A 17,182-nucleotide genomic window follows, 5' to 3' on the forward strand; every position below is an offset into this window, starting at 1 on the left:
GGACATTCTCAGAAGGAATTGGACATTCCTGGTTGGTCCCAGTCAAGGCTGGACAATCCCACTTGGACATTCCTGATCTACCCTGGTCGGGGCTGGACATTCCCGGTGGGACAATCCTGATGGAGGCTGGTCATTCCCAGAGGTAATTGGACATTCCCAGAGAGGAAAGTACATTCTTGGTTGAACATTCCCAGTCAGTTCCAGTCAGGGCTTATTCCCCCTTGGACATTCCCAAACTATTCTGGCTGGTGCTGGATATACTCAGTTGGGGGACAGACATTCCCAGAGTGGGCTGAACATTCCCGATCTACCCTGGTTGAGGCAGGGCATTCCCAGAGAGGACTGAAGATTCCCAGAGGGAACAGGATATTCCCAGAGAGGATTGCACATTCCTGGTTGAACATTCCCAGTCGGTCTCAGTCAGGGCTAGACATTCCCACTTGGACATTTCCAATCTATGGTTGGGGCTGGACATTCCCAGAGCGGGCTGGACATTCCTGATCTACCCTGGTTAGGGGCTGGACATTCCCAGAGCGGGCTGGACATTCCTGATCTGCCCTGGTTAGGGGCTGGACATTCCCAGAGCGGGCTCATTCCTGATCTACCCTGGTTGGGGGCTGGGCATTCCCATAGAAGGCTGGAAATTCTCCAAGGGGCCAGACATTCCCAAAACGGGCTGGACATTCCCAGAGCAGGCTGGATATTTGTGATCTGTCCTGGTTGGGGTTGGACATTCCCGATGGGAGACTACCAGCCCAGGCCCTGCCTCTCAGCAGTCAGCCAGCATCATGCCGTTGGTGAGGGCTCGCTTCCACATGTAGTAGGTGGAGCGGGGGGTGAGGGGGAAGTAGGTGCTGAACTCTCGGAAGGAGGGGAAGTTCTTGGAGATAAAGCGGTGCTGGAGGAACAGCTTGGCGCTGTTCTTGGACATGGCTGGAGAGGGCGGCGTCTCCACGGCGACCGCTGGGCCCAGCGCTGCCTCTGCCACCACCCACCGCACCCCCTCGGCTGGCACCTCTTCGCCCGTCCGCAGCCTGGCGCCCCTCCGGCCGGCTCTCCTTGCCAACGCCCGCCAGCGCAGGAAGGTGGAGGCGGGGATAGTGGGGAAACGCACACGGAAAACCGACAGGGGCACCTGCCACCTCTGGGCTCGGCGCCGGGCTTTCTCCTGCTCCCGCTGCCCCCTGCTCAGGCCTGGCGAGGAGGGAGGGACGGCCATTTTGTCACGGAGTGGCCCTGCGCCATCGACAAAGTAGGGCCCTTCCCCAGCAACTAAGGTAGGCCCAGCCCCGGCAATGGGAGTAGGTCCAGCCCTGGCAACTGAGGGAGGCCGAGCCCCAGCTATGAGAGTAGGCCGAGTCCCGGTAACTGAGGTAAACCGAGCCCCGGCAACTGAGGTAGACCCAGCCCCGGCAACTGAGGTAGGCCCAGCCCCGGCAACTGAGGTAGGCCCAGCCCTGGCAACTGAGGTAGGCCCAGCCCTGGCAACTGAGGTAGGCCCCGCCCCGGCAACAGGAGTGGGATGACCTTCTGCCTCAGGCTCGGCCTCAAGCCCGTCACCGTGACAATGAGCCTCCTCATCCTCATCATTCCCCTCCCTCCTCGGCCTAATCCCGGCCTGGCTCATGGCCTCCCTCCTCCAGTTGTAGTAGGTGGACCTGGAGATCCAGGGGTAGCTCTTGCGGAAGTTCTTGTAGGGTGGGCAGATGTTGAGGAGGACGCACTGCCGCAGGAAGCCGCGGGCCAGCTGCATGGACGGCGACCTCTGACCCGCCTCCTTGCTCGGGGCCTCCTGCTCCTGCTCCTGCTCCCGGGCCAGTTTCCCCGGCAACCCCGGCCGGGCCTGGTCCTGGTCCTGGTCCCGGTCCTGGGCCTCGGCAAGCGGCCCACCAGCAGTAGTAGCGGCAGCAGCCGCCGCCGCCACCACCATCTCGTGCTTCCAGGCGTAGTAGGTGGAGCGGGAGATGTCCGGGAAGCGGCTGCGGAACTGCTGCAAGGGCAGGAAGCGCCCGCCGGCGAAGCACTGCTGCAGGAAATGGCGGGCCTCGTAGCGGGCGGCGGCCCTGCGCCGGTGCTCCTGCGACTGCCGCTTCCACCGGTAGAAAGTGCTCTTGGTGATGCTGTACCTCTCCCGTAGCACCGAGTAGGAGATGTCCGGCTCTGCGTTCAGCAGCTCCAGCGTCTTGAGGGGCAAGGCCGAGGCGGAAGGATCACCCTCCGGCTGCCCCAGTGCCACCACGGGGGCAAAGTACTGAGGCCTGAAGACGGCCCGGGACAGCCGCTCGCCTGCCCACATGATGTGGAACGTTGGCACAGGAGCCCCCGGGGAACGGGAGCGGGGCCCGATCAACCGGTTGAAGTAGGGCCTGATCTTCAGGTTGCTCATGGGGTAGATGGAGTAGATGTTGCTCTGCAGCACCGAAGCCAAGGCGTAGATGTGCCACATGTTGGTGAAGGCCCCAGGGTAGCAGGTGGCCTTGACGTCAGCGTCAAATATGGCCTCCAAGATGGCCATGGGCAGGTTCATCTTGCGGGCCGACTCCTCGGTGCACAGCGAGTAGCGGGCGGCCTGCAGCATGATCTTGGAGTCGATCATCCCCTTCAGGTAGTACTGCTTGTGGAGGAGCATCTCCACCATGGTCCTCAGCTGGAGCTCCATGCTCAGGCCCGCGTCCCCCAGCAACAGGGTGCTGGCCGCCTCGAAGAGGTGGTTGCCCACGCCCGGGCAGGCCAGTGGCGCCATGTCCGAGGGCGCATCCTCTGGGTACAGTGCCTTGGCCTCCGGGTCCACCTCAGCCTCCCGGTAGCTGGTCCTCCTGGCCAGCAGGGGCACCGGCAGGACGGACAACTGCTTGTCCACTTCAGCCGTCACTGCCCGAAGCGTCTCAGGCTCCCCGCACTCCGTGGCCTCTTGCAGCTTAAAGCGCAAAGCCTCCACTAGGTCCGACCTCTCAGGCATACCTGCATGGGTTGGTTTTTGGGGGCGGGTAGCAAAATAAAAAGACATCCCGGATTAGTCAGTGGAATCGATCGCTGAAAATACCAACAGTAACTAATTCATTGACCAACGCCCTGACTGACCAAGGACTTTGTACGTAGACTATAACGGCAGGCAACATAGGCAGCACCGTGGTGCAGCAGTAGAGTTGCTGCCTTACAATAGACAATGGGTGCAAGAGTAGGCCATTTGGCCCTTCGAGCCAGCACCGCCATTCAATGTGATCATGGCTGATCATCCCCAATCAGTGCCCCGTTCCTGCCTTCTACGGCACCAGAGACCCAGGTTCGATCCTGACCACGGGTGCAGGCTGTACGGAGTTTGTACGTTCTCCCTGTGACCGCGTGGGTTTTCACCAGGTGCTCCGGTTTCCTCCCACACTCGAAAGATGTATAGGTTTTCTAAGTTAATTGTAAGCCTTATATAAATTGTCCCTGGTGTGTAGTTCCAGTGTATGGAAGATCGCTGGTTGGCATGGACTCAGTGGGCCTGAAGGGCCTGTTTCTGCACTGTATCTCCAGAACTAATAGGTAAATCTATTCTAGGGAGATTGTGGGAACGCTTTACAAAGTATTGCTTAGGCCACAGCTGTGAAGAGTTCTAGTCACTGCAAGGTGGGAAAGACAGGACTGCTGTGCAGAGATTCTCCGGGTTGTTGACTGGACTAGTGGGCATAGGTTTAAGGTGAGAGCCAGACCTCGGACCTTTGAGTTTAGTTTAGTCTGCTGTCCGGTCTCTTTGTACATTCATGATTTGGACAAGGGGATTGAAGGCTTTGTGGCCAAGTTTGCGGATGATACGAAAATAGGTGAAAGGGCAGGTAGTGATGAAAAGGCCGGGAGTCTGCAGAAGGGCCTGGACATGTTTGTAGAGTGGACAAGCACCTGGCAGGTGTAGCAAAGTGTGGAGTCATGCATTTTGGAGGTAGGAATAAAGGCGTAGACCATTTTAAAATGGGGAGATAATCCAGAAATTAGAGGTGCAAAGGGACTTGGGAGCGTTGGTGCATGATTCACCAAAAGGTTAATCTGCAAGTTGACTTGGTAGTAAAGAAAGGAAACTCAATGCTAGCATTTATTTCAAGAGGGCTTAAATACAAAAACAGGGATGTAATGCTGAGGCTCTACAAGGCGCTGGTAAGGCCACATTTGGAATATTGTGAGCAATTTTGGGTACCGTATCTGATGAAGGATGAGCTGGCTCTGGAGAGGGTCCAGGGTATCACAAGAATTATCCCAGGAATGAATAGGTTCAACTATGATGAGCATTTGACGGCACTGGGCCGGTACTCGCTGGAGTTTTGAAGAATGAGGGGAGGAACCTCATTGAAACATACAGAATAGTGAAAGGCTTGGATAGGGTGGATGTGGAGAGGATGTTTCCACTAGTGGGAGAGTCTAGGACCAGAGGTCCTAGCCTCAGAATTAAAGGCCGTTTTATTAGGAAGGTGATGAGGAGAAATTTCCTTTAATCAGAGGGGGGTTAAACTGTGGAATTCTTTGGCGCAGAAGGTTGTGGAGGGCAAGTCAGTGGATATTCTTAAGGCAGAGATAGATAGATTCTTGATTAGTACAGGTGTCAGAAGTTATGGGGAGAAGGCAGGAGAATGGGGTTAGGAGGGAGAGATAGATCAGCCATGATGGGCCGAATGGTCTAATTCTATTCCTAACATTTATGACCCAAAACCTCACCCATTTTTTCCATCCAGAGATGCTGCCCGACCCGTTAAGTTGCTCCAGCATTTTGTGTCTGCCTTCAGTGTAAAACAGCATCTGCAGTTCCTCCCTACACATTTAGTTTATTGTCATCTGTACTGAGGTACAGTGAAAGGGAATCTAGGTTGTGGGATCACTTTACAAAGTATTTTGAAAATTGACGTTGTGTGGCAATGTTGCAGTTATCTTAGACGTTGGCGAGGCCACATTTAGAGTACTGTATTTGGTTTTGGTCACCATGTTATAGGAAAGATGTTGTCAAGCTTGAAAGGGTTCAGAGAAGATAATAGACAATATACAATAGAACAATAGGTGCAGGAGTTGGCCATTCGGCCCTTCGAGCCACCACCACCATTCAATGTGATCATTGGCTGATCATCCACAATGAGTACCCCTATCCTGCCTTCTCCCCATATCCGATTCCGCTATCTTTAAGAGCCCAATCTAGCTTTGTCTTGAAAGTATCCAGAGAACCAACCTCCACCGCCCTCTGAGGCAGACAATTCTACAGACACACAATTCTCTGTGAGAAATAGTGTTTCCTCGGCTCCGTTCTAAATGGATTACCCCTTATTCTTAAACTGTGGCCCCTGGTTCTGGACTCCCCAACATCGGGAACATGTTTCCTGCCTCTAGCGTGTCCAAACCCTTAACAATCTTATATGTTTCAATAAGATACCCTCTCACCCTTCTAAACTGCAGAGTGTACAAGCCCAGCTGCTTCATTCTCTTAGCATATGACAGTCCCGCCATCCCGGGAGTTAACCTTGTAAACCTACGCTGCTCTCCCTCAATAGCAAAAATGTCCTTCTTCAAATTATAGGACCAAAACTGCACACAATACTCCAGGTGTGGTCTCACTAGGGCCCTACACAACTGCAGAAGGACCTCTTTGCTCCTATACTCGACTACTCTTGTTATAAAGGCCAACATGCCATTTGCTTTCTTCACTGCCTGCTGTACCTATGTTTACTTTCATAGACTGACGAACAAGGACCAGGGTTTACCAGGATGTTGCCAGGACTCGAGGGACTGAGCTGAAGGGAAAGGTTGAGCAGGCTATCACAAAGCTGCCAACATTAGGTGAGAGTTAAGAGTGAGAAATTGCAAAGGAGTGTGGTGTCCCCCCTCCCATGATAGGGAGCTTTTGCAATTTTCAGCTTGAAATTGTGCAATCTGGTGCATACCGTACCAAGTCTTTTAACTTACACTTGAATGCACCATTTATGCTTCAAATTGGATTAGGTGTGAATAAGGTTAGGCTAAATTACATTCATAATTACATTCCACAGTAGAGCCAGGCTCTGATCAACAGGTGCAGCACATGAATGACCTTAATATATTCATGTATGGAAATCAGATTATAATTCATGCTGTTATGGATATATATAGAGAAACAAAAACATAGTAACAAGACAAGAGGAGTCAGACTGCCATCACTGTTCTGCACAAATAAATCAATCAACCTTACCCTTTGACTATAGAAACACGACGAAAATAGTGTCACATATTCAACCGTATATGGTTCAATTAAATTAAGATATATATGTAAAACATATATATGGAAACAGACCCTTCAGCCCACCAAGTCCACGGCGACCAGCAATCTACCATACACCAGTTGTATCCTACATGCCAGGGACAATTTACAGAAGCCAATTAACCTACAAACCTGCACTTCTTTCGGATGTGGGAGAAACCGGAATATCCAGAGAAACCCATGTGGTCATAAGGAGAATGTACAAATTCTGTACAGACAGCACCCGTAGTCAGGATCAAATCTGGGTCTGTGGTGCTGCAAGGCAGCAACTCTACAGCTGCGCCACCGTGCCACCGCATTAAATTATTTTTTCTGTAATATATTTATTATGGTGTCACGTCAATAAAGATGAACACATGATTCTGATTTCTGCCCTTAGTTGGATAACACACATGTCCAGTCATTGTGTTTTATGGCTGGTTTTCAACCTCTTCAGTCTGAAGGTCTCGACCCAAAACATCACCTATTCTTTCTCTCCAGAGATGCTGCCTGTCCTGCTGAGTTATTCCAGCTTTTAGTGTCTATCTTCTTATTAAACCACCATCTGCAGTTCCTTCTTACACACTTTGTTGAGCGAAACAGGTCCTATCCTATAGATGTTAGGAAATGAGACAGGTCAGGTGGCGGAGGTATGCGCTGGGGAGCACTTCGGGTCCAGTGATCACAATACCATTAGTTTCAATATAATTATGGAGAAGGTCAGAACTGGACCAAGGGTTGAGATTGTTGATTGGAGAAAGGCTAACTTTGAGGAGATGCGAAAGGATTTAAAAGGAGTGAATTGGGACATTTTGCTTTATGGGAAGGATGTAGAAGAGAAATGGAGGACATTTAAAGGTGAAATTTTAAGAGTACAGAATCTTTATGTCCCTGTTCGGTTGAAAGGAAAGAGTAATAATTGGAAAGAGCCCTGGATTTCAAGGGAAATTGGACACGGTTCAGAAAAAGGGAGAGATCTACAATAATTATAGGCAGCATGGAGTAAATGAGGTGCTTCAGGAGTATAAAGAATGTAAAAAGAATCTTAAGAAAGAAATTAGAAAAGCTAAAAGAAGAGCCACATTCTTTAAGACTGAGGTGAGAAAAAACTTTTTCACCCAGAGAGTTGTGAATTTATGGAATTCCCTGCCACAGAGGGCAGTGGAGGTCAAATCACTGGATGGATTTAAGAGAGAGTTAGATAGAGCTCTAGGGGCTAGTGGAATCAAGGGATATGAGGAGGAGGCAGGCATGGGTTATTGATAGGGGACGATCAGCCATGATCACAATGAATGGCGGTGCTGTCTCGAAGGGCCGAATGGCCTCCTCCTGCACCTATTTTCTATGTTTCTATGTTTCTATATGAGATTGCTTTGGCAAGTAAGGTAAAAGTAAATCCAAAGGGTTTCTACAGCTATATTAATAGCAAAAGGATAACGAGGGATAAAATTGGTCCATTAGAGAGTCAAGAGTGGACAGCTATCTTCAGAGCCAAAAGAGATGGGGGAGATATTGAACAATTTATTTTCTTCGGTATTCACCAAGGAGAAGGATATTGAATTATGTGAGGTAAGGGAAACAAGTATAGCTATGGAAACTATCAGATTCAAAGAAGAGGAAGTATGACACTTTTGAAAAATATAAAAGTGGATAAGTCTCCAGGTCCTGACAGGATATTCCCTAGGACATTGAGGGAAGTTAGTGTAGAAATAGCAGGGGCTATGACAAAAATATTTCAAATGTCATTAGAAACGGGAATGGTGCCAGAGGATTGGCGTCCTGCGCATGTTGTTCCATTGTTTAAAAAGGGTTCCAAGAGTAAACCTAGCAATTATAGACCTGTTAGTTTGACGTCAGTGGTGGACAAATTAATGGAAAGGATATTTAGAGATAATATATATAAGCATCTGGATAAACAGGGTCTGATTAGGAACAGTCAACATGGATTTGTGCCTGGAAGGTCATGTTTGACTAATCTTCGTGAATTTTTTGAAGATCCATGTGGAACCTTGCCAAAGGCCTTACTGAAGTCCATATAAACAACATCCACTGCTTTACCCTCATCAATTTCCCTAGTAACCTGTTTACACCTGTGGAGTAGCAAGATGGATTCAACAGTGGCTGAATGGGAGATGCCAGAGAGTAATGGTGGATGGTTGTTTGTCAGGTTGGAGGCCAGTGACTAGTGGAGTGCCTCAGGGATCTGTGTTGGGTCCACTGTTGTTTGTCAAATACATCAATGATCTGGATGATGGTGTGGTAAATTGGTTTAGTAAGTATGCAGATGATACTAAGATAGGTTGTGTTGTAGATAATGAAGTAGATTTTCAAAGTCTACAGAGAGATTTAGGCCATTTGGAAGAGTGGGCTGAAAGATGGCAGATGGAGTTTAATGCTGATAAGTGTGAGGTGCTACATCTTGCCAGGACAAATCAAAAAAGGACGTACATGGTAAATGGTAGTGAATTGAGGAATGCAGTTGAACAGAAAGATCTAGGAATAACTGTACATACTGTAGTTCCCTGAAGGTGGAATCTCATGTAGATAGGGTGGTAAAGAAAGCTTTTGGTGTGCTGGCCTTAATAAATCAGAGCATTGAGTATAGAAGTTGGGATGTAATGTTAACATTGTACAAGGCATTGGTGAGACCAATTCGGGAGTATGGTGTACAATTTTGGTCGCCCAATTATAGGAAAAATGTCAACAAAATAGAGAGAGTACAGAGGAGATTTACTAGAATGTTGCCTGGGTTTCAGCAAATAAGTTACAGCGAAAGGTTGAACAAGTTAGGTCTTTATTCTTTGGAGCACAGAAGGTTAAGGGGGAACTTGATAAAGATCTTTAAAATGATGAGAGGGATAGACAGAGTTGATGTGGACAAGCTTTTTCCATTGAGAGTAGGGGAGATTCAAACAAGAGGATATGATTTGAGAATTAAGGGACAGAAGTTTGGGGGTAACATGAGGGGGAACTTCTTTACTCAGAGAGTGGTAGCTGTGTGGAATGAGCTTCCAGTGGAGGTGGTGGAGGCAGGTTCGATTTTATCATTTAAAAATAAATTGGATAGGTATATGGACGGGAAAGGAATGGAGGGTTATGGTCTGAGTGCAGGTAGATGGGACTAGGTGAGAGTAAGTGTTCGGCACGGACCAGAAGGTCGACGGACCAGAAGGTCAGACGAGATCTCTGGAACTCTCTGCCACAGAAGGTAGTTGAGGCCAGTTCATTGGCTATATTTAAGAGGGAGTTAGATGTGGCCCTTGTGGCTAAGGGGATCAGGGGGTATGGAGAGAAGGCAGGTACGGGATACTGAGTTGGATGATCAGCCATGATCATATTGAATGGCGGTGCAGGCTCGAAGGGCCCAATGGCCTACTCCTGCACCTAATTTCTATGTTTCTATGTATCTATGGCCTGTTTCCGTGCTGTAATTGTTATATGGTTATTCTCATAATATTATTCACCTCAACTAAGTCGTTTCTCCGCCTCAGTTGCTGCAGAGAATACAATCCCAGCTATTAAATCTTTCTTCAAAGTGAACAAAAATGTCCAGCCCTGCCTATCCGTGTTTGGCCCATATCCCTTTAAACCAGTGTGTGTATAAGGGTGTGTGTTAGGTTGCGTGTGAGAGTGTGTGTCAGTGAAGCGGCGACAACACCCGGAGTAAGCGGAGACTTGGCGATGCCCGGGGCACATTTCCCTCTCTTCCCCCCTCCCCGGGAATGCGGGCCGGCCCAGGTGCTCTGTGTCCAGCTTGGGGTCCAGGGGAGGTGAGGGTTCGTGACCCGGGGGTCCGGGGGAGGTGAGGGTTCGTGACCCGGGGGTCTGGGGGAGGTGAGGGTTCGTGACCCAGGGGTCGGGCATCAGAGCAGAGCTATAGCCCGAGATTCATCCCCGCAGCTCTGGAGGTGGCACCGACGCCCCCACTCACCCGGTTCATTCCTGGCTCTGGGCCGGGGTTAAAACTCCATGCGGTGTGGACAGAGCGGCTGCCAGACGCCGGAGGTGAGGGTGGGAGGTGCGAGCGGTGTCTCGGTGGTGGGGGGGGGGGGGGGGGTCGGTGCTGGGACCACCGCCGTGGCTCACCTATCACACCATCTGCACGGGAATGTGAATGCGGTTGAGGCAGAGTGGTATAGAGCAGTAGTGAGTCTGAAGGGCAAACTCAGACATAGATGCTGCCTCACCTGCTGATTTTCTCCAGCATTTTTGTCTACATTGCCATTTTAAATAGTGTGCGATGGGCTTTAGCTCGTTCTCTACGGGGAACCTGCCGACAGAAAACTATTCTCATTGGTGAGTGTGGAGGAGTGTGACTATTTATTTATTTATATATGTGGGGTTTTTTTAATAGAGCGTGAGAACTTCTGTCATCAGCGTGAGAATTTCGGCAAATGCGCGAGTCTCACGTTCAATGCATGAGTTGGCAGCCCTACTATCATGAGAGGAATAGATCGGGTAAATGCAACCCATTGGATTGCAACCTTGTCGTGGTCGGGGAGCTTGTGTGTCACAGTGACCCCTAGAGCTATGCCAGCGGGAGATTCGCCTCCTGTTAGGGTCTCCCATGCTGGACAGGTCAAAGGGTAGAGGCGAGACGAAGAGCGATCCACTGGTCCTCCAGGTTGGAGGTTGAGCACAGGGCTAACAACCCTGTCTCGTGAAACAAATATGTTACGGAAACAGCAACTGAAGGAATGAACACTACTGAGTGGAGGACCTTTGTTGCTGCCCTACATGCCAGGAGGCTTAATAGGCAGTAAGTAAGTAAATGCACTGAGTCTTTTACCCAGAGTTCGGGAATCGATAACCAGAGGACGTAGGTTTAAGGTGAGGGGGGGGGAAAAACGTAATAAGGACCCGAGGGGAAACTTTTTTTACACAAAGGGTGGTGGGTGTATGGAATGAGGTAGTTGAGGCAGGTACTATAGCAATGCTAAAGAAACATTTAGACAGGTACATGGATCAGATAGGTTAAAGGGATATGGGCCAAATGCAGGCAGGTGGGACTAGTGTTGATGGGACATGGTGGTTAGTGTGGACAAATTGGGCCAAAGGGCCTGTTTCCACGCTGTATCACTCTATGACCTCAGACTGTGAGGTTATTTATTCCTTATGTGTGTGGGATTGCAACACATCACTATGATGGTACTGGGCGTGAGCTACACTGACAGAGCAGCTGCCTTTCAGACCAAAGCCTTGTCGGTTCTGTGTAGGAGGAAACTGCAGATGCTGGTTTACATCAAAGATAAGACACAAAATGCTGGAGTAACTCAGCGGGACAGGGCAGCATCTCTGGAGAGAAGGAACGGGTGATGTTTCGGGCAGAGAACTTTCTTCAGACTGAGAAACAGTCTTGACGTGAAACGCCACCCATTCCTTCTCTCCAGAGATGCTGCCTGTCCCGCTGATTCACTCCAGCATTTTGTGCCTATCTTCCCGGTCAGTTTTCATGGATAGATACAAGCAATCCCGTGAGAGCCAATATTCCCGGCCGTTCCTGACTTTCCTGCTTCCACTGGAGAATGGCAGGAGATTGACACCAGGCTAATCAAGAAGCAAGCAGTGCAGTTGTACCATTGCAGCATCTAGTACAGCCAGCAACAAACACAGCACATTCACTTGCACCAGCTGGGTGCAGAACAAAATCTGGAGAAGGGTCTTGACCCGAAACCTCGCCCATTCCATTTCTCCAGAGATGCTGCCTGACCCGCTGAGTTCCTCCAGCTTTTTGTGTCTATCTTCAGTTTAAAGCAGCATCTGCAGTTCCTTCCTACACAAAGTCAAACAACTCATCACTGTAACACACACACTGTAATGAGTTGCTGCCTTACAGCGCCAGAGACCCGGGTTCAATCCTGACTTCTGGTGTTGTCTGTACAGTGTTTGTACCTTGACCCTGTGACTGCCTGAGTTTTCTCCGGGTGCTCCTCCGGTTCCCTTCCGCACTCTAAAAATCTACAGATTTGTCAGTTAATTGGCTTCTGTAAAATTGTAAATTGTCCCTTGTGTGTGTAGGATGGTGCTAGTGTACGTGGGTGATGGTTGGGCAGCACGGACTCGACGGGCCGACGGGTCTGTTTCCACACTGTATCTCTAAAGTCTAATACCCATTCTATCCCCATAGCACAATCTGCATAGCCCAATAATATAACGAGGCCACTCTGCCCCAACTCTGACACGAACCAAGTCTATCCCCACAGCACAATCTGCATAGTCCAATAATATAACGAGGCCACTCTGCCCCAACTCTGACACGAACCAAGTCTATCCCCACAGCACAATCTACTAACCCCAACTGTAGTTTTAGTTCAGTTTAGAGATACAGCGTGGAAACAGGCCCTAAGGCCCACCGAGTCTGCACTGACCAGCGATCCCCGCACATTAACACATTAACATACACAATAGGGACAAATTACATTTTATACCCAGCCAATTAACCTACAAACCTGTATGGAGTGTGGAAGGAGTAACTCAGCAGGACAGGCAGCATCTCTGGAGAAAAGGATGGGTGAGGTTTTGGGTCTTCAGAAAGCGAGGAAGGGTCTAATCCCAAAACATCACCCGTCCTTTCTCTCCAGAGATGCTGCCTGTCCTGCTGAGTTACTCCAGCATTCTGATCTGAAACAGGAACGAATGAAGCATGTAATTGTTTATTTAATTAATTAGTTGATATATTGGATGCTTAATTAATATATTTCTTAATTGTTTCACGAATGAGTGAATAATGCTTCATTTAGTCACATCAAAGACAAGACACAAAATGTTGGAGTACGTAACTCAGCGGGACAGACAGCATCTCTGGAGAGAAGGAATGGGTGATGTTTCGGGTCGAGACCCTTCTTCCACTCAAAACATTACCTGTTCTCTCCAGAGATGCAGCCTGTACCGCTGAGTTAGTCCAGCATTTCATGCAAGGGTTCCCAACCGGTGGTAAATTTAACCCCCAGGGGGTACGTTTCGCCTACCCAGGGGGGTAAATGTTTTTCTCATTGACTGACTGTGTTTGGTTGTGGTATGCCGGTCATCTGTTCATCATTAGTTGTTCATAAATTAGTGAAATATCTTTGTTATGTACTATTAAAGTTTCCTGGGGTAAACGGGACGAAAAAGGTTGGGAAGCCCTGATTTGGTGTCTATCTAAGTATCTGCAGTTAATTCCATCGTCCGTCGATTCTCTCCTTCCACAGATGCTGCCTGACACGATGAGTAAATTTCGAGTGCCCTGCATCTGCAGTTCCTCACGTCACCTCTTGGTCCACCACCCCAACCCCACCCCCCCCCCCCCCCCCCCCCCTCCCTACCCCCCTGCAAATAGTGTTACCCGACCTCACTCATTATCCTGCATGCACGGTCAGTGAGAGAGGCCCACACCGCTCTGAAGAAGGGTCTCTCCAGCAGAGATGCTGCCTGTCCCGATGAGTTACTCCAGCTGTTTGTGACTGTGTCCATCCAGACACCAGCCATTCGCTCCCCACGCACCCTTCCCTCCTCTCACGGTGGGGTCCACAACGTAAGGCTTGGCACATACACACGTGTGGGCACACACACACACACACACACACACATTAACTTTTACACCTCCCCCCAGCTAGAAGACTCCACGGGACCTACCACAAAAAAACCCTCCCCCCACCCTCTCCACTTTCAGAATATATCCTAAAAAGCACCCTAGATGGACACCACAAGCTGGAGTCACTCAGCGGGCCAGGCAGCATATCTGCAGAGAAGGAATGGATGGCGCTTCGGGTCGAGACCCTTCTTCAGTCCAGAGATGCTGCCCGTCCCGCTGAGTTACTCCAGCTTTTCATGTCTACCTTCGGTTTTTAAACCAGCATCTGCAGTTCCTTCCTGCTAAAAAAAAAACCCACCCTATCTGCTGGAACCCCTCCGTCTCCCACGACACTTGGAATCACAGAGACCTCTCTCTATCTCTCTGGGGACACCCATGATTAAGATATCTAGCTGAGCGATAGACTGGCCTTTTTATTTTCTCTTCTGGGGGTGGGGTGGGAGGGTGAATTAAATCTGCCCCAGGAAACCAGAAGATCCAAACTTCAACCAGGAGCGGGAGATGGGCATTTCATTGATATGAAGATAGGCACACACTTTAAATAAAAACGCTGGAGTGATTCTCATTGCACGCGTTGTGCAGTTGAGTCGGTTTCGCCCAGCTACCTGGGACTGGGGTTTACAGTGCCGGCAACGTAAGGGTTAAAAGAAACATCACAATAAACTGGAGCCGCGTGGAGTGGCCAGACATTAGTACCTAGTGTGTCTAGCCTAATGCCTCTGGGTTGAAGATCTACAAGTCTAGTGCGAGGAAGCCCTGTTGCTGAAATGACTGCATTTTGTGCGCTGCTTGGAGATATTGGCAGTGAAATTGGATGGTCTCTTGTTTACGTTTGAGCAAGCGAGTCTGATCAGTAGCCTTTTAAAACAACTTTGGGTGGCGCAGCGGTAGAGTTGCTGCCTTAACAGCGCCAGAGACCCGGGTTCAATCCTGACCACGGGTGCTGTCTGCACGGAGTTTGTATGTTGTTCACCCGGAGACCTGCATAGATTTTTAATTCGAATTTCCTCCCACACTCCAAAGACGTACAGGTAGTCTAATTGGCTTGGTGTAAAAATGTAAAATTATCCCTAGTGTGTGTATGTGTGTGTGGTGTTGGAGCGGACTCGGTGGGCCGAAGGGCCAGTGTTTCCGAGCTGTGTCTCTAACCACAACTAAACTCCCGGGGGATGAGAAGCGACTTTGCAGCCAGTTCTTTGAGGTAATAGCAATCGCCAAGGCTACAGTAGACACAAGGAACTGCAGATGCTGGTTTACTAAATAAAAAGGCACAGATTGCTGGAATAACTCGGCGTCTGGCCCGCTGCGTTACTCCAGCATGTTATTTCAAGGATGGGTTTTTAAACGGGACGGTCAAATGAATTCCCATCCAGGATGCCCAGTCCCGACAGAGCCGTCAGCTTAGCCCAACTTTTATGTGCATTCCACATGCCGCAAACCCATGGCGATGAGATTCCGCCAAACAAGAGGACCGTACCTAATGAATTAAGTCAAACCCGAATGTAAAGCGTTTGGCAGTGGAGTTTGTTTTCCCCAAAACACTCGCACGCTATCTCTTTGTTTAAAACAACACAAGGCTTGGACTCCACGGCGCTGTCCCAACGCCAGCACTCGGGATGTTCGTCACTGACCTCCCCTCCTGAGCTTGGTCTTTTAAAAATGAATTACACTCACCTTACATCAACCGGCCTCCCACACACATGTAGTGGGGATTGGGGCAATGGGCTCGAGTCTTCCCTCTCCGCCTCGCCTTGCTCTCCTGTGGCTTTGCGCTGCTACACACACACACACACGCCGGTACCAATTTCAGACGTGAGCGGACATTCCCAATTCTGGAGTGTCCTGGGGCGGGCGTCTCAAGGGTGGAATCAGAGCCGTGTTAAACCCCGCCCCTGTAACGAAATGGTCACCCTGATCTCCTTCCCATCCAGCCACTCACGCACACACTCTCTCTGTCTCACTCACACTCACACTCTCTCACACATACATGCGCACACACACACACACTTCAGGATGAAAGGGCTCCACTGTCTCATTTTGGGTCACTTCCAATGGCAGGCGATAAACGACCTCATTGGTGACCCTCATACTATCTTTGATCGGACTTTACTGACTCCACCTTGCACTACACGCTATTCCCTTATCATGTGTAGGAAGGAACTGCAGATGCTGGTTTAAACCGACGATAGACACAAGTTCATAAGTGTTTAAGAGGGAACTGCAGATGCTGGAGAATCGAAGGTTACACACAAAAAAGCTGGAGAAACTCAGCGGGTGCAGCAGCATCTATGGAGCGAAGGAAATAGGCAACGTTTCGGGCCGAAACCCAAGGGTTTCGGCACGAAACGTTGCCTATTTCCTTCGCTCCATAGATGCTGCTGCACCCGCTGAGTTTCTCCAAGTTCATAAGTTATAGGAGTAGAATTAGTCCATTCAACCCATCGAGTCCAGGGTCATTCAATCATGTCTGATCTCTTCCTCCTATTCCATTTTCCTGCCTTCTCCCCATAACCATTACCCAAGATAGACAAATTCTAATCAAGAATCTATCTGTCTCTGCCTTTAAAATATCCACTAACTTGGCCTCCACAGCGCCTCTGTGGCAATAGGTTCCACAGATTCACCACCCTCTGACTAAATAAGTTCCTCCTCACCTCATTTCTAAAAGAACGTCCTTTAATTCTGAGGCTATGACCTCTGGTCCGAGACTCTCCCACCAGTGGAAGCATCCTTTCCGCATCCACTCTATCTAGGCCTTTCATTATTCTGTAGGTTTCAATTAGGTCGCCCATCAACCTTCTAAATTCCAGCGAGTACAGGCCCAGTGTCGTCAAACGCTCGGTGCAGAGTCGGTGGGCGTTTCCACGCTGTATCTCTAAACTAAACTAAACTAAACGTCCAATCGCACCATACATTAGTACAACAGGTAATGCAAAAGAGAAAATAAACAAGTGTAGAATATTGGTGTTATTACTGCCACAGAGAAAGTGCAGATATAAAAAGTGCATAGGCAGCAACAAGGTAGATTGGGAGATCGGGAATATATCCTTGGCATATGGGTTGTCCGTTCAAGAGCCTGATAACAGCGGGGAGGAAGTAGTATTGAGAAGATCGTTTTTAGAGATATTTTATGTTGTGCCAGTTATACGAATATGAAACTTGCAGTGATGTTATTCTTCAGGTGACTACCAGACACTGAAGAAGTCAGAAGAAGGGTTTGAAAACAAAAACGTCACCTATTCCTTCTCTACAGAGAGGCCCCTTAGCCCGCTGAGTTACTCCAGCATTTTGTGTCTATCTCCTGCACACCTTATGTTCCCCAAGGAGAATTGTTAATTTAATTGATGAATTTAGCCCGTGCCTGATGAGTTTCAGTC

At 49.3% G+C, this 17,182-nt stretch overlaps 1 protein-coding gene across 1 annotated transcript; it reads right to left on the reverse strand.

Annotated features, from left to right (window-relative positions):
• Positions 1–597: 597 nt before the first annotated feature.
• Positions 598–15,592, reverse strand: LOC129700584 (vertnin-like). Its single transcript, XM_055641200.1, has 2 exons — positions 15,480–15,592; positions 598–2,961 (listed from the first exon to the last, which is right to left on the reverse strand). Exon 2 carries the CDS (start codon positions 2,957–2,959, stop codon positions 770–772), a length of 2,190 nt encoding a protein of 729 aa, XP_055497175.1. The 5' UTR covers positions 2,960–2,961; positions 15,480–15,592; the 3' UTR covers positions 598–769.
• Positions 15,593–17,182: the final 1,590 nt, after the last annotated feature.

The sequence above is a fragment of the Leucoraja erinacea genome, chromosome 9 (assembly GCF_028641065.1).
Source record: "Leucoraja erinacea ecotype New England chromosome 9, Leri_hhj_1, whole genome shotgun sequence".
Classification (NCBI taxonomy): Eukaryota; Metazoa; Chordata; class Chondrichthyes; order Rajiformes; family Rajidae; genus Leucoraja; species Leucoraja erinaceus.

Bases quoted from the DNA above. Each gene is read 5' to 3' on its own strand.
- LOC129700584 (XM_055641200.1), bottom strand. From the start codon at position 2,959: ATGCCTGAGAGGTCGGACCTAGTGGAGGCTTTGCGCTTTAAGCTGCAA.